Consider the following 25,842-nt stretch of genomic DNA (forward strand, 5'->3'; position numbering starts at 1 on the left):
TTCTTACTTCCCAACCTTTGCTGTGACAACCATTTGTTGTAACTACAGTTTGAAATGTGGGTCAGTAGAGTGTCAGTATCTTGAATTCATTTACGAGCAGAAAGAATGGACAGCTCCCTCTAACATGTCGTTCTCGACCGAGGATGCACATTAAAACCCACAGGGTGTTTCTAAGTATCTATATGCTCAGGGTGTCCCCAAGGTTAATCAGACGTTCTGGAGGTAGGACCCAGGTAATAATACCTTTTAATCTTCCCCAGCTGATTTCAAGGTGCAGACAATGTTAAAAACCACTATACCAGAAGGTCTATTTCTTTTTTTTTTTTTAATTAAAAAAAATTTTTTTAATGTTTATTTATTTTTGAGACAGAGAGAGACAGAGCATGAGCAGGGAAGGGGCAGGTAGAGAGGGAGACACAGAATGTGAAGCAGTCTCCAGGCTCTGAGCTGTCAGCACAGAGCCCGACTCAGGGCTCAAACTCACAAACCACAGGATCATGACCCAAGCCGAAGTCAGAGGAAGTCAGATGCTTAACTGACTGAGCCATTCAGGCTCCCCAGGAGGTCTATTTCTTAACTTAAGCTTAATGGGATAGAGACAAAAAGGTGAATGGAGTCAAATATGTGAACATGGGAGTGTAACAGAAGTGAGCATTTACTTGAGAAACAAAGGTAGCATTAACTCAGAAGTTCCATACACAGACTTTTAAAAATTGGGAAATGTATTTATTATTTTGAGGTTATCACAAGGTAGGAATAGGAATTTTAGAAAATATACTTATTTTTCAATTATGATTAAACATTAAGAAATTGCTTCAAAGTATAGCTAATATACTTTTGAAAACCATAGTGAGATCTCCACTCTTGCTTCAACTTTAGTAATTTATTACTTCAATTATTATATTTGCTTGCCTAAGTCAATTCTATCAATTAAAATAAAGAATGTTGAGTTTTTATTGTGTATAAGATCATTTCACATAGAGTATTATCATTTTAGGGCTAAAGAGGGACTTTGAAGTAATTTGGTCAAACCTCCTAATGTTTATAAGTGGAGAAATTAGGGTCCTGAAACGTACCTCATAGCTGGCTAGGAGCATGTTACAGACAGGTGACGGTCCGAACCTAGAACTCAGGGCTCCTGACCTCCAGTTTATTTTCTTTCCATGTGACCAGCTGAAAGGACCACAAGCCTATTGGGCTGCCTGTCTGCTTAATTGCCTCCTTCCCTTCTTTCACTCCCTTTTGTTTATAAGAAAAACTCTGATAGGAATAAGTTATTATCATGAGGGATATATAGAAGCAAAGAATGCAGTTAGGGGAAGGGGATTGAAAAATCCCTTATGTAAAATCAAAGAAACAATTGAATGTAGCATTTGAAAACTCCAATAGATACCACTGGACATGAGCAATGAGTCCAGAATCTTGAATTTGTTTGAGAGAAGGGTATCAAGAAAAATGAATAGGCTCTGAACTTACCCATTAAATATTAAGTATGGAATTTGTAACAGAAGGTAACTTTGACACTCCTAAGTCATTTATGATTTCTTAACTTTCGAAGTCGCCAACCCTGTGAATTTTTGTAGGAAAAAAAATGCATCCCTATATTTAGGGACACTGGATGAAATATTTTCAGAAAATGAAATATTTCAGTGGAAATTGTTGCCTAATATGTCACCACTTTGAAAATGATTAAAGAAAATAGGGTCTCCCCCAGCAGAGGCAGGTACTTTGACTTGTCAAATTTAAGTTGGACATTTTCTCTTAGTTTGGAACTGCCACAAAATGAGCCCTTTCATGTCCTCAATAATACCAAACCAATGCAATCCATCTGTTCTGCTAAATTATTTCTAGTTCCCTAACCAAAGGCACTGCTTTTTCATGCATTTTATCATGATTTTATGCCCTTTATTATATTTTACAAAAGGTTCTGATTCCTCCAGGGCCAATGAGAACTGATTAGGACACTGGCCTCAATCCAGGCTTTGAACACAGGAGGGGAAGGAATAGAACTGTTTCCTTTTTGCCCAGCTCCTTGGCAGAAAAAAATATGAATCTATACCGTGTGTGTGCTCTGTGTGTGGGTGGGTGTGGGTAGGCTGCATTTTATCCTGTCACAGTATGACTTTGGAGATCATGTTCAGAACATTCCTTCTATAATCAGGTTGCATTAACGGGCTTTATTTCAGAAAGACTATTTCTTTAGGAAAGAACCATGATGTGTTGAGAGACTCGATATTGTCATTTTATTTTTTTTTAATTTTTTAAATGTTTATTTTTAAGAGAGAGAGAGAGTGTGTGTAAGTGAGTGAATGTGAATGAGGGGGAGAGGCAGAGACAGAGGGAGACACAGAATCTGAAGTAGGCTCCAGGCTCCGAGCTGTTAACACAGAGACCGACACAGGGCTCGAACCCACAAACTAAGAGATCATGACCTGAGCCAAAGTCAGATGCTTAACTGACTGAGCCACCCAGGCGCCCCTGATATAGTCATTTGAAATAACTTTAGTCAAACTTCAAACCTGAAGGTAGACTGTTTGGGGCTCTGAACTAAATATGGTCATATACCTCAGGTGCTTAGCACTGCGAGTAGTTACTCAGTACACATTAGTTCTTTTCCTACTCTGAAAGAACAACTTCTTGAATGTAGGTCACAGACACTTACTGGGATGAGCACTGGGTATTACATGTAGGGGATGAATCCCTGGATTCTGTTCCTGATATCATTATTGTACTGTATGCTAACTAACTTGGATGTAAATTTTAAAAACTAAAAAAAAATGGATGCAGGTCACAGAGAATGAAAACATAATAATGAGTACATCCTACATCACAGGGTTTCTTTATTAAGAGAATGAAAGAAGAGCTACAAGCTTTGTTTCCTAAGCCTGTATTAGCAAGGTATTTAAGACCTATATTGGGATATTAAGTGAGAAAGACCCAGATGAAAGCTATCCTTTATATGCATTGAGTGTCCAAATATACTGAGAGTTCTCATAAATCCCTTTGGTCAGAATCATAGATGGCTTCAGATAGACATCTTGCATGCTAAGTATCTCTGAGAACGGAAATCAGTATCTTCCTAAATTGCGATTATCAGAGCACTTTATCCTATTTCATGACTCATTATGCTGTTGACCTTTGACTCAAGAGAGCATCATGAGAGAGAAATTAAGGAATAAAGGCTACACAGGAAGTAGAAAATATGGGAAGGGCTTAAATGAAAATATCTATATTTAAGCATAAACACATCACATAATAAATTACTGATGATAATGCCAGAAATGAGAATTGTTGGAAGCCTCAATTTGAGAGAAAAAGTTAAATATGACAAATTTAAGACATCTGATAGAAGTGAGGCAAAATGGAACTACTCCAGGAGATCCTATGTGTTAAGAAAGAAGGAATTTCAGAATTTTTAGCTTAGTCATCCACCAAGTTCCCACAGCAGTGCCCCTGTGAGATATAAATCTCAAAACATGCTTTCTCCAGATCACTTTTCCAGGTAGAAACATTTTTCATAATGAGTTGGTTTTTACTGCTCCCTTTCTGTAGAAACATGTATATCTTGTTTGTAGATTTTGTCTGGCATCCATAGGAGCAGAAGGTGATTATTAAGAATAAGTGCTTCCTTATACTTAGTGTAATTATTTTTTAAGAAATATATTCTATAATAATAAAAAGAACCAGTGTAAAATACTTTTTTGAAGTCAGTATAAAATACTTTTTTTGAATTCATAAGGGAGCAGAGAAAGGGGGCCGGAAAGAAATCGAAGTGAAAACTTAGGAGCTACATTACATTTTAATAGTAAGAGGTAGGACAAGAGTATAAACTAGAGCAGAATACTTTGAGCAAGTCAGTGTTAAATAGACGGCATCAGATGCCCTATCCTTACTGTTAGTTAACTGATAGTACAGAAGACAATTACTGAGATTCAGCAGATGTCCTCCTATGATTTATCAGCGCTTGGGCTACCATCAATAATTAAATCTTGTTAGCAGATTATTTTTGAAATGTGTGATTGAGCATTCCACGTGAATGTAAGTGGGATTGTGGGAGAATGAAAAAGGAGTTGGGACAAGCATGAAGTGTATGGTATGTAAATATATGTGACTAGTTTATAAAAACCTAAAGATATGTTTATTATGCCAGAGGTAGAACTTCAATTCAGAGTCGAAAAACTAACTTTATAGAAAAAGAGGAAGGGAAAAAAATCAATGAAGCTTTATGACAGTAGCCAAAATGTGGGTTTGATTGTTAGCTATAGAATTGACATTGTTTAAGATATAGATGTTTCACTATATCAGCATGTGAAATGTTAATGGCTGTGGATTTCGTAGACTCATAGAAATAAGATTTGGAAGCCCTGTCATTTCACGTTGTTCATTATTCTGCCAGACTAAGACTGGTTGCCACAGTCTGGTTTCCAGTGCTGTGCTCATTCCAATTTTAGATGACTCAGACCATGGAGTTACCACTGTTTATCTTGGGGGATTTTCCACCAGCTGAAATCTCAAAGTTAAAATGTTAACCTTTAATATTTCTTTGAACTTTCTCTTGCTTATTTTATCTTATCATTTGCCATTCTTCTTTGGTTGTTCTGACCTTCCGTAAACTCTTCCAAATTTAATGTTTACTAGCAAACCACCTAGGGCAATAACATGTTTGTTTATTGATCAGAGCAATGACTGACCAGTTGGCCGTCATTAAATTTTCCTTTGTCTTCAGCGTTGTCTACCTGGTTTAATTTCAGCATTCAGTACCTATCTAGAAATAATTTCTCTCAAGCATTTAAAATTTTTTTCTAGAGATGTAAATTGGATGTCAAAAACAGGAAATTTCAATGCTATGACAAAGAAAATTCCATATGCATTTGTTTATTTATTTGGCACATTACAAGCGCAGTGTCAAGAAGTTTCTGTTTTACATCATTCCTGTTACCTTGTTCTTACTCCTTGGATCTCCCACCATTCCTCTCTCACTGTGACATGATGATTTATTTTCTGTGACAAACAGAGCTCTGCCCTCTACCCAGTAAACCCCTAGGAAGTATCAGCATATTTGAGATTTTCCCAGCCTGCTTCCTTAAACATCAACAGCAACCACCTTTCCTTAAATTAGGGAGGTTGAATATGGAATTGTCCTGGTCCTCAGAGAGGTGTTGCTGTCTCCCAATGTTTTCATGTCACCTGGTGATTTCATGGTCAGGAACATGAGAGGACAGCATTTCCTGAACAAATTTTCTTTGAATTTCAGTGTAGTTCTATACTAATATGTTACATTACAAGGGCTTTGTTGTGATACATATTTTAAGTGATACATTAATACTGCCTGGGTAATTTTGGGAAGCCCAGCAATTTTCAGAAGTAAGGCTAATTAACTTCATACACCAGCATGATGTTTATTGGACTTGTAGATATGTCAACTGAGAAATGTTGCCAAGAAGAATACTTCATATATTGACTACCTGATGTTTCATGTAATGTTCTCTTTTGTCTATGTTGAAGCACCATTCTTTGTTGAAATGAAAGTCTCTCCCTAGCATGTGCATAAAAATATTGACTGAGTCTAGAGAGTGTGTCAGCCTATCTCTGGCTAAACAGCAGTTTTGGTTTTTGCTTACCTCTTCTGTCACAGTAATGGTTTTATAAAATACATTAAATTACTACAAAACTAAAATAAAAATGGAAGACAAGATTTTATTAGATTCAATAGATATAAAAATAGTTTGTTCAATTACTATAAGTTCCTAAATATTTACTCTGAATTTCTGTATAGACCTCATCACACACTATTCACAAACCTTTCCTGAAATGTTACTGACCCTATCGGACATACTTTGAGTAACATTGATCTAGATTAATGATTCTGCGAGGTGCACACATGAAGTGATCAGCATTTTTGTGATAATAGATTACATTAAAATGTGTTGATATTACTATGGCCTTTAAGAAACAATAGAGAAATTGTTCTAACAGCTTCTTCAAGTGAATGTAAAGTAAGATTTAATGAATTCACCTCTCAGCTAAACAGTAGCCACTAGGTTTTTTGTTGGTTTTTTTTAGGGTTTTTTGTTTATTTTAATCTCTGTTTTTAAGCTGATACTTTTACAAAGGAGTTAACTCTTAATTTCTTTGTTATAGACTTATTTTTATGTCAAAGAACAATATGCTTTATGTCAGTTGCCCATTTGGGCATAGGCATAAACAATCCATAGGCTCTGAACCTTGCATGCACTCATTTTTCAAATATTATTATGGTACTTTACTAAGCAAATCAGTGTCACATTCCAGCATGATGAAACTCAGTTCATTATTAATCATCTTAAATGTGACTTGTGTCTTACTTTCTTCTAAATGTTTTTAGTGGAGTACTGTAGGCTTCTGCTATTTTCTTTCAGCGAATTCAAGGTCGAAAAGCCAGCCTGGAGGAAATACAGCTTGTTCATTCTGAACATCACTCACTGTTGTATGGCACCAACCCTCTGGATGGACAGAAGCTGGACCCCAGAACACTCCTAGGTCTGTACGGGTCTCCATTCTACTGAGAATAGCACATTCCAGCGCTATCATTAGTCAATGCTGTTGTCAGTTCAAAATACTTGGCAAGCAGTATGACAAAAAAATCAGCTTTTCCAACAGCATTGCTCTGTGGAATGAGTCCTTTACAATAGAAACCAGCATAGATTAAGAAAATCTTGCATTAGAAAAAATGACAGTGCAAGTTCTATGATGTTTACTGTTAAATTAACCTTTATTTGAATAGTATTTGTTCACTGTGTTTTATCTTATAAGAATACATGCATTGTTGGCTTTGTCTACATTTTTAAGCTAAAAGAAATAAAGATTTTCACATTCTTCATGCAATTTTATCTTCACCTTTCCAATTTCTTTTGTGTCTTTTAGTTTTTTACTTTGACCTTAACATATAAAAGGCACTGTACCAACTCATTATTACTATACCTAGAACATTACATTTTATTGTAAGATTGCATTTTAAATTTTAGTATAATCTATTTAATGCATACCTTAACTATGGAATTAGTTAAGTAGATAGCAGAAGTGTAAAACTAATAAACACAATTTTTAGTTAATATATAATTTTCAAACATTTACCATTAGATATTAAAATAAAATTTATGTTGTGGAGCTTTGCATAAACTTTATATGAGTGATAGAGACAGAAGATTTAAGAAAACAGTTTGTGACAAAACCATATTTAGCTGGAGCAACTAATATTAATTGTATTGTTTATTAATAACTTTTTATAGTGGAATAATAATACATGACATAGCAATGTATGCCAAAGGATCATATTTTAAGTATTTTAACTAAAAGGGCATTTTAGGACTTTTCCTTGTCCCTTTCTTTCAAACAAACCTATTATGTCAGATCCCAACTATTGGACTCTTTCACCTAATTGAATGCAATTTCTATGTGATTTATGTTAACTGGTCCTAAGCAATTCAAAAGCAAGTATATGACATGTAGTAGGCAGGCATCTTAGAAAGCAATTATAAAGGGAAATTAACAGTTACCCATTATAATGCTTACAATCTGCCTTTTAAAACAAATGGCAGGCACCCCTAAATTTGTGAAGTAAAGGCATATGGGTGAGTGTGTGTGAGCATGTGAATGCATGCATGCTGGGTAGTGGTAGTTTGGAGAGAAACTGACAGAAATGGGAACGCATAAAGACTACTCAATTTTTAGAAAACATTCAAAATTTGATGATGAGAAATACTTTGTATAGTAGAATTGAAGTTATATAATTAATATAAAGGCAAGTCACTCCAAACATATAATCTATATGTTTTTTTTCTGAATTCTTTTGAAGGAATCAATATTTGCACATGCAGATCTTTAAAAATTTTTTTTCAACGTTTATTTATTTTTTTTGGGACAGAGAGAGACAGAGCATAAACGGGGGAGGGGCAGAGAGAGAGGGAGACACAGAATCAGAAACAGGCTCCAGGCTCTGAGCCATCAGCCCAGAGCCTGACGTGGGGCTCGAACTCACAGACCGCGAGATCGTGACCTGGCTGAAGTCGGACTCTTAACCGACTGCGCCACCCAGGCGCCCCTGCACATGCAGATCTTTTACATAAAGTACTTCTTTTGCTATGGATACTATATAATAAATGTCCTTATTTTAACATGATTTAATAATCACACCTATTTTACCACAAAGTTGAAGCAAACTGAACTTTCATGGTTTTATGAGATCAAAATACTCATGTATTTAAAGATAAAAAGCTGTGTCCATTTTGATAATTGTGTTTAACTTAGTTAAGAGAAAACCAGTAGAAAACTTTCCTAATTGTTAAAATTCTAAATATGGTCTAAAAATTAAATATGGTCTAAAGGATAAATCAACTTTCCTAATTGTTAAAATTCTAAATATGGTCTAAAAATTAAATATGGTCTAAAGGATAAATCAACTTTCCTAATTGTTAAAATTCTAAATATGGTCTAAAAATTAAATATGGTCTAAAGGATAAATCAATCAAGGCATATGACTAGGTACTTTGGATTTAATTGGGATAAACTTACACATAGGCGTTTGAGAGGTGTTTCAAACAATCGTTATTCCACATTTTATCAAGCTGATGAACAGCCACTTTTTAAAAATTCTTTTATGTTTTTATTTATTTGAAAGAGACAGTATGAGTGGAGGAAAGGCAGAGAGCGAGGGAGACACAGAATCTGAAGCAGGCTCCAGGCTCTGAGCTGTTAGCAGAGAGCCCAACATGGGGCTTAAACTCATGAACCTTGAGATCATGACGTGAGTTGAAGTCAGACACTTAACCAACTGAGCCACCCAGGCGTCCCCATTATTCCACATTTTAAGAGAAAGGAGGAAATACACTTCAGCAGTTCCAAACTGGTTTACTTATGAAACATGGCAATACCACTGTTTTTGTAATGAAATTTTACACTTGAGCAAAACTGATTTTCTCAAAATAGTCGACATACGTATAATTTAAAAATTTAATGATTTACAAGTAAATGCCAAACTATAATTTAGAACCTGGACAAAGGAGTTTCCTATGATGTATGCCATGAAAACACCAAGTATCAATATCTTAGTTTTTACAGGTTTGTTTTCTTTTTTTCTTTTCCTTTTTCTTTTTTTGTCATTGTCCATCAGTGAAATTTTACTGAAATGCACCCATCCCCATGCTTTTTTTTTAAGTTTTTATTTTAATTCCAGTTCATTAACATATAGTGTTACATTTGGTTCAGGTGTATGATACATTGATTCAATAGTTCATTAAAATACCTGATGTTCATCACAGCTTAATCCTCATCTATTTAACCCATTCCCCTACCCTCCTCCCCTCTGGTAACCATCAGTTTGTTCTCTATAATTAAAAGTCTGTTTCTTGGTTTGTCTTTCTCTCTCTCTCTTTTTCCCTTTGCTTGTTTGTTTTGTTTCTTAAATTGCACATATGAGTGAAATCATATGGTATTTGTCTTTCTTTGACTGACTTATTTCACTTAGCACTACAGTCTCTAGTCCATCCTTTTCATTGTGAATGGCAAGATTTGTTTCTTTTTATGACTGAATAATATTCCATTCTCTGTATATACCATATCTTCTTTATCCATTCACTACTCAATGGACACTTGGGCTGCTTCCATATCTTGGTAGTTTTTATGGTTTTAATGTAAATAAATTGGCCACATATTATTAGTTTTTAGTATTTAATGTGAGATAATATTCATACAATTGATGATTTTAGAGTTAGTTTTAGATACACATGAGGAATTCCATAGACACCTCTCAGGGATCAGTGAAGCAATTTCAATATTTTGTGCCAGCTACATGAGTAAAGAAAGATAAACAGGGATGTTGCTTTGTTAGATCTAATGTTAAGCACTAAAATCAACTTTGATGACACTTTGAAGTACCTTAGTTTTTCTTGTGAATCCAGAAACTTAACTTGTTTTCCTTAATTCAAATTCTAAGTGAATAATATCTTTTTTTTAAAAGTTTAACCTTTCATCCTTTTGTGTGTGTGTATGAAATTTAAATTTTTGTGGCTTTTTACTTCTATCTTCAAGACCAGACTGAAGCTGCCATGTACAAATATATAGAAGTTTATAACCCTCAAGATACCTTCCCTCTCTTTATCCCTTTCTTTCACTGTATATATCCTTCTTTCTCCCCCAGCCTCCCCTTCCCGCCCCCCACCCCACAGATTGGCAGGTGGGAGCTGTCTGTCAATGTGCATGCATATTTAATTGAAATTCATTCACTTGTATGATTTTCTGATTTAAAGTAATACTACTATTTTTGATAGTTATGTTCTGGACTTAGGAGGAAGGATTTAAATAAAAGTTCATTATAACCAGACCTATCAGTCTTTGTATCTTGAAAGACATCTATAGCTTATAAAATGATTAGATTTGAAAATGGGCACCATTTGTCTATTTAAGTACTCTAGACTGTGTAAGGTGACACTTTAAAAACATTTTCTCCAATCATTTTTAGTGTAAGGTTTTCCTTTGCATTAATATTCCTGTCGTTCTTAGTACCAGTTTTCATTAGCTTGTGGCTAGCCAGATCTGAGTCCATGAATAAGGCAATATAATATTATTAAAAAATAAACCCAGTCAGTTAAGTGAATTAAAAATTTTTTACACATTACTAAATTTAAATTATTGATTATTTGGTTGTTTTGTATTATTATAAACATTACTAAATAAAAATTCTCTTTAAGCAGCTTATCATTTATTCTCTTGGAGTTTAATAATTTTTAAAAATTACTTTAAATTTTCTTTAGTACATTTAGTACATTGTAATATTACCCCTTTTTACTGACTGTGGAATGAAGAGTTCAGACATTAAAATATACAATATTATATATTTTAATTTCACATGTGATCAGTACATCTTTGACCTGAGTCACTTTAGAGCCATTGGACTATGATACAGAAATGACCATTGCCTTTTCCTTTAATTACTTTGCAAGGAGGTTTAGGGAGTAAATATTTTTTGTTTTCTCTATTAATGTACTAGATAATGTAGAAAAAAATTCAGGTGAACAAAATGATTAAAAATTCCATGAAATACCAATTCCAAGAGACAATCACAGGTAAGATTTTGGTATATATTTTAAAGAAGATATATATGTATTTATATTGTATAGATTTCCCCTAAAGGTTATCCTTTTTACTTTTAAACAAATTTTTAATATTTATTTATTTTTGAGAGAGAGAGAGAGACTGACAGAGCACGAGCACGAGCAGGAGCAGGGAGAGAGAGAGAGGGAGATACAGAATCCAAAGGAGGCTCCAGGCTCTGAGTTGTATGCACGGAGTCTGATGCAGGGCTCGAACTCACAAACTGTGAGCTGTAGTCGGATGCTTACCAACTGAGACACCCAGATGCCCCAAGGTTATCCTTTTTATAGTGTTTTTATTTTTAAAAATTTGGATTTTGAAGAGGCTTATACTTAAGACAAGTATACTCTGTCTTAGTTATATCTGAAGTAAAAATTAATAAGTCTGTGTTTGAATAGATGTTTTAATATTTAAACTTTTTAAGAAAAGGACAGTGTATTTCAGAAACTTTGCCTTAAGACATCACTTTAGAGGGATACACTCAGAATAGCTTAGTTATTTTAAGTAAACTATAAATAAAAAACATATTATGATATATTAATTGATGTGTAGGCTAGCCAAAACAATCTGGAGACTCAAATTTCATAGGTGTGTGTTTTCACATAGGGCAGTAGACTCTACATGTAATAATAATTATATTCATTTGCTTTGAGTTCTTGCATATCTAAAATTTGATTACTTTTCTTCTGAATCAAGTGATAAATACTATGTGACACATCATGTGTTATTAAACACCAACATTTTTAAAATTATAATTGTATTCCCAATTTATATATTTTTTCATGTCTTCTTAATGTGTAGGTGACGCCTCTCAAAAGTTCTTTTCTTCATTACCTTGTGGTGGACTTGGGGTAAGTATGAGTTTGTTTGCTGCTTTTAAATAACATAAACTACCAAAAAAAATCCTTTGATTTATCATTGTGGTTATGGGTAAAGCCATTTCTCAGTAAAAGTTATCATAAACTTCAGGACTGGCTACAGAATTTATAGGGCTCAATTCCAAATGAAAATGCATATCCCTGTGTGCAAAACTTACTAAGAATTTCAAGATGGTGACAACAGTGAATTAATCCAAGTGTGGGGCCTTTTAAATCTACGGTTGTGTGTGACTGCACAGATAGCATATCCACAAAGCCAACTTTGCTAGCCTTATGTAGCTGGAAAAAAGGTAACACAAAAGGATTCAACTGTTTTGCAGCAGAATTCAATTTTCAAGAGACTCATACTGAGTACGCAAATACCTAATATTCCTGGTGAAAATGGCATAGACTTCACAAAGTGCTTTGCTTTGTGGCACACTTTATTTGTGAACCCTGGGGCCATTTTTGTCTCCAATAATTAACAAAGCCTTTTTTGACCCAGCATATTTATACCACATTTCAAGGACAAATTTGTTTAAATATACGAAGAAAATGTGCTACGTTTTGGTGGATGGTTAGAACATATCCTTTAACCTGCAATCTATTTACAGTTAACCCTTACCAGTAACAAGTTGTCATCTTGTAGAACTAAGTACTAAGTCATATTAGGAGAGCATATTTCTAGATCAGGTTTCAAGGACTGAGGAATTTAAGTCAATTAAGTTTCTTGGACATTGAAGGGAAAGAACTGTGTGTGCCATATTTTAGGCAATATTTTACTATCACTAAATTTTATACGGGGAAATCGTACGTATTTTCAGTTAATTCTTTCATTTTAGTGACTCTAGATTTAACAAGGATAATCTTTTTGTTTCTTCACCTATGATTCTATCCTCTTCAGAAATATAAATGGCAGCTACAAGAACCAAAATCTGCTTGGAATTTATAGTTTGCTAACATTATACCAGGTTTATACCAGTTTTGTAAAATAGTTATTAATACCATTTTGCAGATGAGAAACTGAAGGCTCAGAGAAATGACCTTATTTTCCTGAAGTCACACAGTAACGGGTAAAAGTCTAAAAGTATGAGGTTGATGTGCGTGTCCATGTGCAGGAGTTCTAAAAGAGCTTATTTGTTCTTTCCATGCCGTTTGTCTTCAGTAGGCTAGTCCCTGGAGCCTAGCATTGCAGCACTGTGGCTGATGTAATGTTCCTTTTGTGGCAGCTCACCAGTGAGCTTCACTTTTTGACCTTGAGCTCAGTATAATCACTATCCTACATTAAACCCTCCTTACTTTTAGCAAACCCACTGTGAAGCCAGGAACTTGCAAAATTATTCTAGAAAGCAGAGGATAAACTGACTTTTAAATTAGGTTTCATTGACAACGGATGGCATTGGCTTTGTCATTATTTTTTAACATCCCAAGTGCCCATTTTAAGAGAATGGCTCAGTACCTGAAAATGAGGCAAAGGATGAAACAAAGCTAATGGCTACTTAGAAGATTCAATGATAGGGAGGAAATCAAAGCTGTCAAAAGAGTGCTGGTCATCAAACTCCCACTCCTTTACATTTAATACATGATGCAGAGCTGAAATGAGGACAGCTCCGTAGGATCCACCTCCCAAGTCTGACTTGGGTTGTGCCTATACTATATTATCCCTTGAGCACAAAGTACCTCTATTCAAACTGCTTAAACTCATACCAAGGTAGCTTCTTATTCTTTAGCTCGAACTGTTCTAGTAAATTCTTAGAAGTGCCCAAGGAATGAAGGGTCACTGCTGCTTTTGTCCCTATATGTCCAACATAAAGCAAAGTGAGTGTCATAAAATAAGTCCTTCATAATGTTTCCAAACACTGCCTTAATCCTTGGTGACAGCAGTGGTGGTAGGTAAATGTAGCTTTGGCAGACAGAGGGGAGGAGGAAGATTGGATTAGTTTGACTTCATCAGTATTGAAGAGGGCTGGAGAGAGGCACTTCTCTTTATTAGATTGGCCTATTGGTCTTCTGAAGGTTCACACTGGTGAGTGTGAACGTTTGTGTTATGCATGCATGTGCATGCACAAGCTTGTCCATGTTGAAACTGTAAAGAACTAGTTTGGGACGCCTGGTTGGCTCAGTTGGTCGAGTGTCCGCCTGCTGCTGAGGTCATGATTTCACAGTCTGTGGGTTTGGGCCCCGCGTCAGGCTCTGTGCTGGCAGCTCAAAGCCTGCAGCCTGCTTCAGGTTCTGTGTCTCCCTCACTCTCTGCCCCTCCCCTTCTCACACTCTGTCTCTGTCTCTCTCCTCTCAAAAATGAATAAACATTAAAAAAAAAAAAAAAACTAGTTTGATTTGGCTTTTTTTTTTCTTCCAGAGACCAAATTGTGTTCTGAGGCATTCAGAAACCTCCTTACCCCTCAGATTTTGGGTTTTGATACAAGTCCTAAGAGAAATTCTGAATCCTTTGTGTTTCTACCAGTCTAAATTTTTACCTTTGGGACAGTTCTAGACATACAGAGTATACAAAGATACCCAGTATGAACCGAGAGTGGTCCAACTTCATAAGCTCTCTTCCCAGAGAACTTGGAAACCACTGAAATTGCCCTGTCTTAAGGCACTCTTCTACTTCAGATCATCTAAGATGGACCCATTAGTTTGAATCCTAAAATACTTAGTGCTCCCCAATTGTTAAAGGAAACTCTAGTTCCTGGAATATATACTTGCTACTAGATGGCTTTAATATATATCTGCTGAAGGCTAATGGATTGGATTTTGAGGAGAATACCTGGGATGTTGTGAAATCAGAAAATCCCTACTTCTTATTAAATTTGCCCCTAAAATTGTATATAATACTTTTTTAAAGTTTTTAAAAACCCAGTATACTTAGGATACAGTATTTTATTAGATTTAGGTGTACAGTATAGTGATTCAACAATTCAGTACATTACCCAGTGCTCATCATGATAAGTATACTCTGCATATGAAAATTTGACAGTGTTGGCTAAGTTGCTCAAAGGGCAAATGGTACTTAAGTTTCTTTCAGGTATATTTTCCAGAATTACACTTTGAGCAACAATCTCACGGGTTTCTAATTTCTTTGTGTTTGGTTCTCATTTTGTTAGTTACTAGGGCATGACTCATTTCTCATTAATACGTGATTGCACTGCAGAAAATGCATCAGTTGCAGAGAGCATTTTACCAAATCACAGGACTTGGTCATTGTATAATGGCAAAAATAATTAAGGGACTCTGAAAATAAAACCCAGTGCAGGACCACTTTAGTTCTCACTCCTAAGGGTATATCACTAAAAATAGTGATCATTTTTCTAGCCATCTGACCTGCTGCTGTGTGAAGAAATCTTGAAATCATTTCTCAGCTTTATTTTTCCCTCTTCACTTGATAGGCCACAAAAAAAACCACAAAAGCAAGGACGAGCAGGCTTTTATGATAATGTCGTCATCAGCTCCCAACTTCAAACACTTCTGCGGCTTTTGAGTTGTCATTTATAACTTGGAACTGAATCGACCCATAATTCCCATGATACACTTAGAGAAATTGATAACAGACTCTGCACTTCTTTTATGGCTCGGAGGAGGCAACTCCAATCACATCACTATTGGCAGGCAATATTATTTTTTGACATGGTTGTAAAAGTATAAAGGGGCTTATGGCATTTGTTTAGATGAGGAATGGGCTCTCAAGCTGTGCTGGGGTTTACAGGACCAGATTAGTGAGAAGCAAAGGGAATATGATGTTTGCAAACAGGATATGATTTTATATATAAGTTTGGGTTTCATGCTCTGTTCCCTGGGGAAAGCCCTGCAGACAGCAGAGAATTCCACTTTTATCCTACAACAGACAGGCTCCTGGTGCCAAAAGGCAGAAAAATAAACGTGGTCAATGGGCAGTGTCAGACCCTTGATTGGAGGAGGAGGAGCTGTGGAAGAGGCAGAACAATTTCCTAGGAGGAATGAGGAATTGCTGAGCATGGGCAGAATCTGGGCCCGCCTAACTGGTCAAAGATGTGCCAAAAATGAGGCCCTGTGAGGTTTTATCAAGGCACCTTCTCCGGCAGCAACTCAGTCAATCTGTGAACACAAAGCTGGATTTTTATTACAAACTTTTACTCTGCCCGTATTCTATTTGATAACTCCTAAATCTGACACACTGTGGAGGTTAGAGATGTCATTTGTGTGATTTGGAGAGGGGGAGATGGGGAGAAGGATTAGGTGGTTGTGGGGAGGTAATTTAAGGCTCATTTCCATTGCCCTGAGGTTTTCAGCATACATTTCATTTATGTTCTAACTATACTTGCTGTATAGGAGGCAGGTTTGGATGAAATGTCTCAAATTCTCTTTCATTCTGTCATATTTATAATCTAAGCTCTTCCCCTGATATATAATATTTATGTATATATAAGTATTATATATGTACATACGTTCAAAAGTATCAAATTGTCAATTTGATACTACATTTGTATCTTTATATCATTTTACCCATTTATTACATTACATTGGTTCTTCCCCAATAACAGTAAAAAAAAAAAAAAAAATCTAGTGGCAAGTCTTTTAAAGGACCTCTCTGACTTTCTTTATTGTGTTATAATATCAGGAGATTATTTATTTTCTGACCAAATCTATAGACAGATCATTAAATTCAACGTAACAGAAATACTAGACTAATATATTTTTATCCTGCTCTTCAGAGTGGTCTTCTTAGAAACACAATCAGTATTTTAAATTTTTTTTTCAACGTTTATTTATTTTTGGGACAGAGAGAGACAGAGCATGAACGGGGGAGGGGCAGAGAGAGAGGGAGACACAGAATCGGAAACAGGCTCCAGGCTCCGAGCCATCAGCCCAGAGCCTGACGCAGGGCTCAAACTCACGGACCCCGAGATCGTGACCTGGCTGAAGTCAGACGCTTAACCGACTGCGCCACCCAGGCGCCCCAGAAACACAATCAGTATTTTAGAAGGCATAACAAATGCTATCATATGAAGAGTAAAGGGTAGGAAAAATCACTTTGTGCCAGTAATTAGATAAGGTGCAGGAATGTAGTTACTGATGAGACAAGGCCACTTTTCTCATTTGCTCATAGCCTATTCATTGGGCTGATTTGGACAAATGTGCTGTAGAAACACAATGGAGGGGGCTTCCAGAACAGAAAAGAAAGAAGAGTGATGTTGAAACTATTCAAGTAGTCATAAGGTAAATAAATTTTCAAGAACAATTAGGAATGAATATATTTGTATGAGTATGTGCATGTGTATGGGGGGTGGTTATGAGTATGAGGTAGGGCTACACGTCCAGACATTAATTGTTTAGGTCATAATAACACACCATATTATTAAAAATTGCATCAAGCTATTGCTGATTAGGAGGGAATTTTTTTCCCTTAAGCAACAACAACACCTAATGTTTATGCCAAAATTTATATGTTCCTTATCGTAAGTGCACACATTATGTGCTGTTCCCATCCAGTTGTCCTAAGCGGGCACTTACATCTGTAGAGTTGGGGGTGGCATCTGTTTCTCGCATGCAGTAATCAGGATTATGTTGATTTCCCTTGTATTAATGTTCAGCTCAAACGTAGCTTGCAATCAGTGCTTCATTTCCTCCTCTGCCGCTATCAGAGAGGCATCACAGCCCTCTTCCCTCCAGCATAATAAGAGGACCCACTAAGATTTGGGATTTCTCTTTTTCCCATCTCCCCTTTCCCATTTGGATTTTCATTAGTTTTAAACTGGATGCAAATGATACTAGCAGGAATACCACTAGGCACCTGGAAAAAGTAACACTGATAAGCTGCCCTAATGAAATTGTTTCAGAATTTTGGTTCATGTTATGGATTCCACAAAAAGATCATGTTGCTCTAGGTGTGGGGCAAAATATTATGCAAGCTAGGAGATGCCTTCTAAATAACAAAGGATGTTTCCAGTATTGCATAGAGTATGCTAATTGTATATACTCAATAATAGTTACAGGGAAGTAGATGGCATTCCCTACAGAGATAAACATCTATATGTTACTCTGTGTTTACTACAAAATGTAAAATGGCATATAATCTTTAAGTATCTGGTGTTCATGGCAGGAAAGAGGGCAATTAGAAATGAAAACCTTAAGTTCCTCCTCAATTCACTTTGCTGTAGCATCTCATTTGTGATTAAATTCTTTCTATTGCTTTGATTTTATGGCTAAGCACAACAGGATGCATTTTCAAGTTCCAATTTCATTTTCCTATTTAAAGTACACATGGATATAACAAAGCTATTAAAATTCTTCTGTTGTCAACATGAGATAGCTTAAAAATGCCATCATCAAAGCCTTACACATGTGTTTTTTACATTCTTGGGACCACAACACCTATAAAAAACTGTAGGAGCAACACTGTCAATCAACCAAAGTACTGTCAATAGCAGAGAAGAAGAAAACATACCAATTTCTGGAATTTCTTGTTCTATAATCTTTCTCTTGTCTGTAATAATTTTCTCTAAAGAAATTGAAACTTAGATTATGCTATTCCTAAAGGTAAATGGGTTTGGTGAACATTAAGCTTCTAATTCAAGAAATTTATGGTTCTGTGAAACAAAAGCTCTGAGAAATTAAAACATACTTGAATAAATTCAAATATACAATCATAAATTGGTTGCCACTTCTATTGTCAAGAAAACATAAGGTCTGAGGTCAGATGAACACTTAGAGTTGACAAACGAAATAGTACTTAGAAGAAAAGGAATCTTTGGTCAGCTTCTATGTTGTGCAGCTTAAAATAGACCTAAATCCTGGCCCATCTCACCTTTTCACTTTGATGTGAAAAAACTTCATTAATATTTTTATTTGTCACATCTCTACCCTGGATCCTGATCCCAATATTAATCTCTATGACAAACTAATGTCCAATGCAGAATATTGATACAGCCTATTGGATTTTTCTTTGTTAAGTATTTTGACAGAAAGTTTAGTAAAGCATAATTTCTAAATTTTCATATATTTCAAATTCCAAAACTTAAATTAGTTTGCTGAATGCATGAGCCATAGCAATCAGTTCATGGCAGAGTCCCTAGGACTTAACCATTCCACACTCCTGGGTAGAACCCATAGCTCCTGACTCATAGACAAGCAACATCATTATTACTGTACAACGTCTTCTCTTAAGATACAGAATAATTAAAATTAAGAACTTGAAAGAGTAAGCAGTATCTTATAAACAAAGCATACATTGAATCATTTTTTAATGAAGACTGTTAAAACACTAATACATTTGAGAATGTTATACACCCAAAATCATTTGGTTAATTTATTTTGTTACAATATTCTAACTAATATGATTTATATGGCCTCTAATTAATGTTTACTATGGGCACATGTAGATATCCTTTAAAATGATCCTGTACCATTTTGAAGTGTGGCCATTCAAAGAAATGAAAACAAGGCCTAAAAGTAGTGAAATTCTTTGCTACTAAATAGATGACTTTTTAATTAACCTATTGCCCCTCTTTCAGACATGTCAACATCTATTCATTTATCCATTAAAAAAATAGGTTTTGAGAGAGTCCTGTGTGCTAAGTATGGAGCAACTCTAGCCTCATATTCTTATTTAAAAATTTTTATTTTCTTATCAGTTCTCAATCATATCCCTTATTAGGCTTATCGCTTGTACACTGTGTTAAGCTTCCTCTATTGCTGTTCATCAACTTTGTGAGAAAGACCTGAGAGTCCATGATGATATGGACTGAAGGCAAAATATCTGGTCTCTTAATTGAACAAAATCCAAAGTCATTTTTCTAATGAAAGATTTATGCAAGACAGCTTTCCTGTCTCAGGTTTCTTAGAGGCATCAGATCTTCATTTTGAGAGCTAGCAAGTGAATGCACTCTCTAGCATCAGCTCACTATTCCATTAAAAGCAAGTAAAGAAGAAAGAAGTCAAACACACAAAACAAATTGGCCTTTAGATGTAATATACTCACAGCTTCGGGCAGAATGTATTCACTCACTTATTCACTTGTTTACACAATAAATGTATACTGAGGGCTTACTATATGCTAAGAAACTATAAGTACAGCAATGAGTAAAACAGAAAAAAAATTCTATGCTGATGGGGGAGACAGATAAGCAAATATGCATTAGTTCAGATATGTGTGTGTAATGATGAATATTCTGCAGAAAAGAAAGCAAGGAAGGAAGACAGTATGAAATCTGGTGGAGCTTGGGGACAGAACTGGTGGTTAATGGAAAGTGTTACCTTTTGGAGATCAGCATTTCTGGGTGACAGATGACCTGGGAGTCCTGGCTTCTTGTGGTGACTAAATTAAGGAGGGATAACAGGGAGCACGAGGGTAGGCTTGTCAAGACTGCTCAGAGTTTCTGGGTCCCCATCTTCACTCCTACCTATGAAGATGTGACCATCTTGGGATAGGGTTCTGTCCTGAACACACAGAGTTCAGGGCCTAGTTTTTGACTCCTGGATTTAAGTGTGGTGGTGGAGGTGGGGGCAAGTTCAATTACAGGCAACCCTGTAGTTCCTGAAATCTCTCTTAAGATCTGACCTTGGAGGATCTTGAAGGTAGGGGCACAATTATCCAGGCTGTGGCTGTGAGACATCTGGGTAGCTCCAGATCTTAGCAGCATTATGTGCTTTGGGGTTCCCAGTCCCTGGGAACATTATTTGGACATAGTTTCCCATATTGTGCAGCTGCAAATTAGATACAATAGTCTAACACCTGCCATTTTCAAGTATATTGAAAATGCCCTGACATTTGTATTATATTTCCCAGTGGTTTTTCATGTGCATTTTAGCTTCTTCTTTAATGGACACTATTGTATTGTGTCCTCAGTTGTCTCCAGCTGGTCCCTGCTGATGTATATCTGAGCTATGAGAGTCAAGATAACTGATTTATTGATCCCATTAGGTTAGTGAATGAAGCAAAGGATGATGACTTCTCTATTTGTTCATTGCCAATTGTGTGCTGTGTGTATACAGCACAAGAAGCACAAACTTTGGGGTCTGAATTCCAGGCCTATGTTGACTATTACATTTCTGTTGCTGATACTCTTAATATCTTCAGTATTAAATGGGATGAACCAACAAAAAATTTCAGCTAAGTTGTTTACAGCTGTACTCTAACCATCTAAGTAAAATTATAACCCTTAACTTTATTTTATTTTTTTTTATATATGAAATTTATTGACAAATTGGTTTCCATACAACACCCAGTGCTCATCCCAAAAGGTGCCCTCCTCAATACCCATCACCCACCCTCTCCTCCCTCCCACCCCCCATCAACCCTCAGTTTGTTCTCAGTTTTTAACAGTCTCTTATGCTTTGGCTCTCTCCCACTCTAACCTCTTTTTTTTTTTCCTTGCCCTCCCCCATGGGTTCCTGTTAAGTTTCTCAGGATCCACATAAGAGTGAAACCATATGGTATCTGTCTTTCTCTGTATGGCTTATTTCACTTAGCATCACACTCTCCAGTTCCATCCACGTTGCTACAAAAGGCCCTATTTCATTTTTTCTCATTGCCACGTAGTATTCCATTGTGTATATAAACCACATTTTCTTTATCCATTCATCAGTTGATGGACATTTAGGCTTTTTCCACAATTTGGCTATTGTTGAGAGTGCTGCTGTAAACATTGGGGTACAAGTGGCCCTATGCATCAGTACTCCTGTATCCCTTGGATAAATTCCTAGCAGTGCTATTGCTGGCTCATAGGGTAGGTCTATTTTTAATTTTCTGAGGAACCTCCACACTGCTTTCCAGAGCGGCTGCACCAATTTGCATTCCCACCAACAGTGCAAGAGGGTTCCCGTTTCTCCACATCCTCTCCAGCATCTATAGTCTCCTGATTTGTTCATTTTGGCCACTCTAACTGGCGTGAGGTGATACCTGAGTGTGGTTTTGATTTGTATTTCCCTGATAAGGAGCAACGCTGAACATCTTTTCATGTGCCTATTGGCCATCCGGATGTCTTCTTTAGAGAATGTCTATTCATGTTTTCTGCCCATTTCTTCACTGGGTTATTTGTTTTTCGGGTGTGGAGTTTGGTGAGCTCTTTATAGATTTTGGATACTAGCCCTTTGTCCGATATGTCATTTGCGAATATCTTTTCCCATTCCGTCGGTTGCCTTTTAGTTTTGTTGGTTGTTTCCTTTGCTGTGCAGAAGCTTTTTATCTTCATAAGGTCCCAGTAATTCACTTTTGCTTTTAATTCCCTTGCCTTTGGGGATGTGTCCAGTAAAAAATTGCTACGGCTGAGGTCAGAGAGGTTTTTCCTGCTTTCTCCTCTAAGGTTTTGATGGTTTCCTGTCTCACATTTAGGTCCTTTATCCATTTGGAGTTTATTTTTGTGAATGGGGTGAGAAAGTGGTCTAGTTTCAATCTTCTACATGTTGCTGTCCAGTTCTCCCAGCACCATTTGTTAAAGAGGCTGTCTTTTTTCCATTGGATGTTCTTTCCTGCTTTGTCAAAGATGAGTTGGTCATACGTTTGTGGGTCTAGTTCTGGGGTTTCTATTCTATTCCATTCGTCTATGTGTCTGTTTTTGTGCCAATACCATGCTGTCTTGATGATGACAGCTTTGTAGTAGAGGCTAAAGTCTGGGATTGTGATGCCTCCTGCTTTGGTCTTCTTCTTCAAAATTACTTTGGCTATTCGGGGCCTTTTGTGGTTCCATATGAATTTCAGGATTGCTTGTTCTAGTTTCGAGAAGAATGCTGGTGCAATTTTGATTGGGATTGCATTGAATGTGTAGATAGCTTTGGGTAGTATTGACATTTTGACAGTATTTATTCTTCCAGTCCATGAGCACGGAATGTCTTTCCATTTCTTTAAATCTTCTTCAATTACCTTTATAAGCTTTCTATAGTTTTCAGCATACAGATTTTTTACATCTTTGGTTAGATTTATTCCTAGGTATTTTATGCTTCTTGGTACAATTGTGAATGGGATCAGTTTCTTTATTTGTCTTTCTGTTGCTTCATTGTTAGTGTATAAGAATGCAACTGATTTCTGTACATTGATTTTGTATCCTGCAACTTTGCTGAATTCCTGTATCAGTTCTAGCAGACTTTTGGTGGAGTCTATCGGATTTTCCATGTATAATATCATGTCATCTGCAAAAAGCGAAAGCTTGACTTCATCTTTGCCAATTTTGATGCCTTTGATTTCCTTTTGTTGTCTGATTGCTGATGCTAGAACTTCCAGCACTATGTTAAACAACAGCGGTGAGAGTGGGCATCCCTGTCATGTTCCTGATCTCAGGGAAAAAGCTCTCAGTTTTTCCCCGTTGAGGATGATGTGAGCTGTGGGCTTTTCATAAATGGCTTTTATGATGTTTAAGTATGTTCCTTCTATCCCGACTTTCTCAAGGGTTTTTATTAAGAAAGGTGCTGGATTTTGTCAAAGGCCTTTTCTGCATCGATTGACAGGATCATATGGTTCTTCTCTTTTTTTTTTGTTAATGTGATGTATCACGTTGATTGATTTGCGAATGTTGAACCAGCCCTGCATCCCAGGAATGAATCCCACTTGATCATGGTGAATAATTCTTTTTATACGCCATTGAATTCGATTTGCTAGTATGTTATTGAGAATTTTTGCATCCACATTCATCAGGGATATTGGCCTGTAGTTCTCTTTTTTTTACTGGGTCTCTGTCTGGTTTAGGAATCAAAGTAATACTGGCTTCATAGAATGAGTCTGGAAGTTTTCCTTCCCTTTCTATTTCTTGGAATAGCTTGAGAAGGATAGGTATTATCTCTGCTTTAAACGTCTGGTAGAACTCCCCTGGGAAGCCATCTGGTCCTGGACTCTTATTTGTTGGGAGATTTTTGATAACCGATTCAATTTCTTCGCTGGTTATGGGTCTGTTCAAGCTTTCTATTTCCTCCTGATTGAGTTTTGGAAGAGTGTGGGTGTTCAGGAATTTGTCCATTTCTTCCAGGTTGTCCAGTTTGATGGCATAATTTTTCATATATTCCCTGATAATTGTTTGTATCTCTGAGGGATTGGTTGTAATAATTCCATTTTCATTCATGATTTTATCTATTTGGGTCATCTCCCTTTTCTTTTTGAGAAGCCTGGCTAGAGGTTTGTCAATTTTGTTTATTTTTTCAAAAAAACAACTCTTGGTTTCATTGATCTGCTCTACAGTTTTTTTAGATTCTATATTGTTTATTTCTGCTCTGATCTTTATTATTTCTCTTCTTCTGCTGGGTTTAGGCTGCCTTTGCTGTTCTGCTTCTAGTTCCTTTAGGTGTGCTGTTAGATTTTGTATTTGGGATTTTTCTTGTTTCTTGAGATAGGCCTGGACTGCAATGTATTTTCCTCTCAGGACTGCCTTCGCTGTGTCCCAAAGCGTTTGGATTGTTGTATTTTCATTTTCGTTTGTTTCCATATATTTTTTAATTTCTTCTCTAATTGCCTGGTTGACCCACTCATTCTTTAGTAGGATGTTCTTTAACCTCCATGCTTTTGGAGGTTTTCCAGACTTTTTCCTGTGGTTGATATCAAGCTTCATAGCATTGTGGTCTGAAAGTATGCATGGTATAATTTCAATTCTTGTAAACTTATGAAGGGCTGTTTTGTGACCCAGTATATGATCTATCTTGGAGATGTTCCATGTGCACTCAAGAAGAAAGTATATTCTGTTGCTTTGGGATGTAGAGTTCTAAATATATCTGTCAAGTCCATCTGATCCAATGTCTCATTCAGGACCCTTGTTTCTTTATTGACCGTGTGTCTAGATGATCTGTCCATTTCTGTAAGTGGGGTGTTAAAGTCCCCTGCAATTACCACATTCTTATCAATAAGGTTGCTTATGTTTATGAGTAATTGTTTTATATATTTGAGGGCTCCGGTATTCGGCACATAGACATTTATAATTGTTAGCTCCTCCTGATGGATAGACCCTGTAACTATTATATAATGTCCTTCTTCATCTCTTGTTACAGCCTTTAATTTAAAATCTAGTTTGTCTGATATAAGTGTGGCTACTCCAGCTTTCTTTTGGCTTCCAGTAGCATGATAAATAGTTCTCCATCCCCTCACTCTCAATCTAAAGGTGTCCTCAGGTCTAAAATGAGTCTCTTGTAGACAGCAAATAGATGGGTCTTGTTTTTTTATCCATTCTGATACCCTATGTCTTTTGGTTGGCGCATTTAATCCATTTACATTCAGTGTTATTATAGAAAGATACGGGTTTAGAGTCATTGTGATGTCTGTATGTTTTATGCTTGTAGTGATGTCTCTGGGACTTTGTCTCACAGGGTCCCCCTTAGGATCTCTTGTAGGGCTGGTTTAGTGGTGACAAATTCCTTCAGTTTTTGTTTGTTTGGGAAGACCTTTATCTCTCCTTCTATTCTAAATGACAGACTTGCTGGATAAAGGATTCTCGGCTGCATATTTTTTCTGTCTAGCACCCTGAAAATCTCGTGCCAATTCTTTCTGGCCTGCCAAGTTTCAAAAGAGAGATCAGTCACGAGTCTTATAGGTCTCCCTTTATATGTGAGGGCACGTTTACCCCTTGCTGCTTTCAGAATTTTCTCTTTATCCTTGTATTTTGCCAGTTTCACTATGATATGTCGTGCAGAAGATCGATTCAAGTTACGTCTGAAGGGAGTTCTCTGTGCCTCTTGGATTTCAATGCCTTTTTCCTTCCCCAGTTCAGGGAAGTTCTCAGCTATTATTTCTTCAAGTACCCCTTCAGCACCTTTCCCTCTCTCTTCCTCCTCTGGGATACCAATTATGCGTATATTATTTCTTTTTAGTGTATCACTTAGTTCTCTAATTTTGCCCTCATACTCCTGGATTTTTTTATCTCTCTTTTTCTCAGCTTCCTCTTTTTCCATAACTTTATCTTCTAGTTCA

General features: G+C 36.4%; 1 protein-coding gene across 24 annotated transcripts in view; it reads left to right on the forward strand.

Moving 5' to 3' along the window:
- The window catches only part of HDAC9 (histone deacetylase 9), a 939,894-nt gene that overhangs the window by 657,307 nt on the left and 256,745 nt on the right, over positions 1-25,842 (forward strand). For all 24 annotated transcript variants that reach the window (XM_019825556.2, XM_045053248.1, XM_045053242.1 and 21 more), the window contains 2 exons: positions 6,399-6,519; positions 11,929-11,978. In XM_019825556.2, the coding sequence (XP_019681115.1) occupies positions 6,399-6,519; positions 11,929-11,978 (171 nt within the window). The remainder of the gene's footprint in view (positions 1-6,398; positions 6,520-11,928; positions 11,979-25,842) is intronic.

This window comes from Felis catus, chromosome A2 (genome assembly GCF_018350175.1).
Source record: "Felis catus isolate Fca126 chromosome A2, F.catus_Fca126_mat1.0, whole genome shotgun sequence".
NCBI lineage: Eukaryota > Metazoa > Chordata > Mammalia > Carnivora > Felidae > Felis > Felis catus.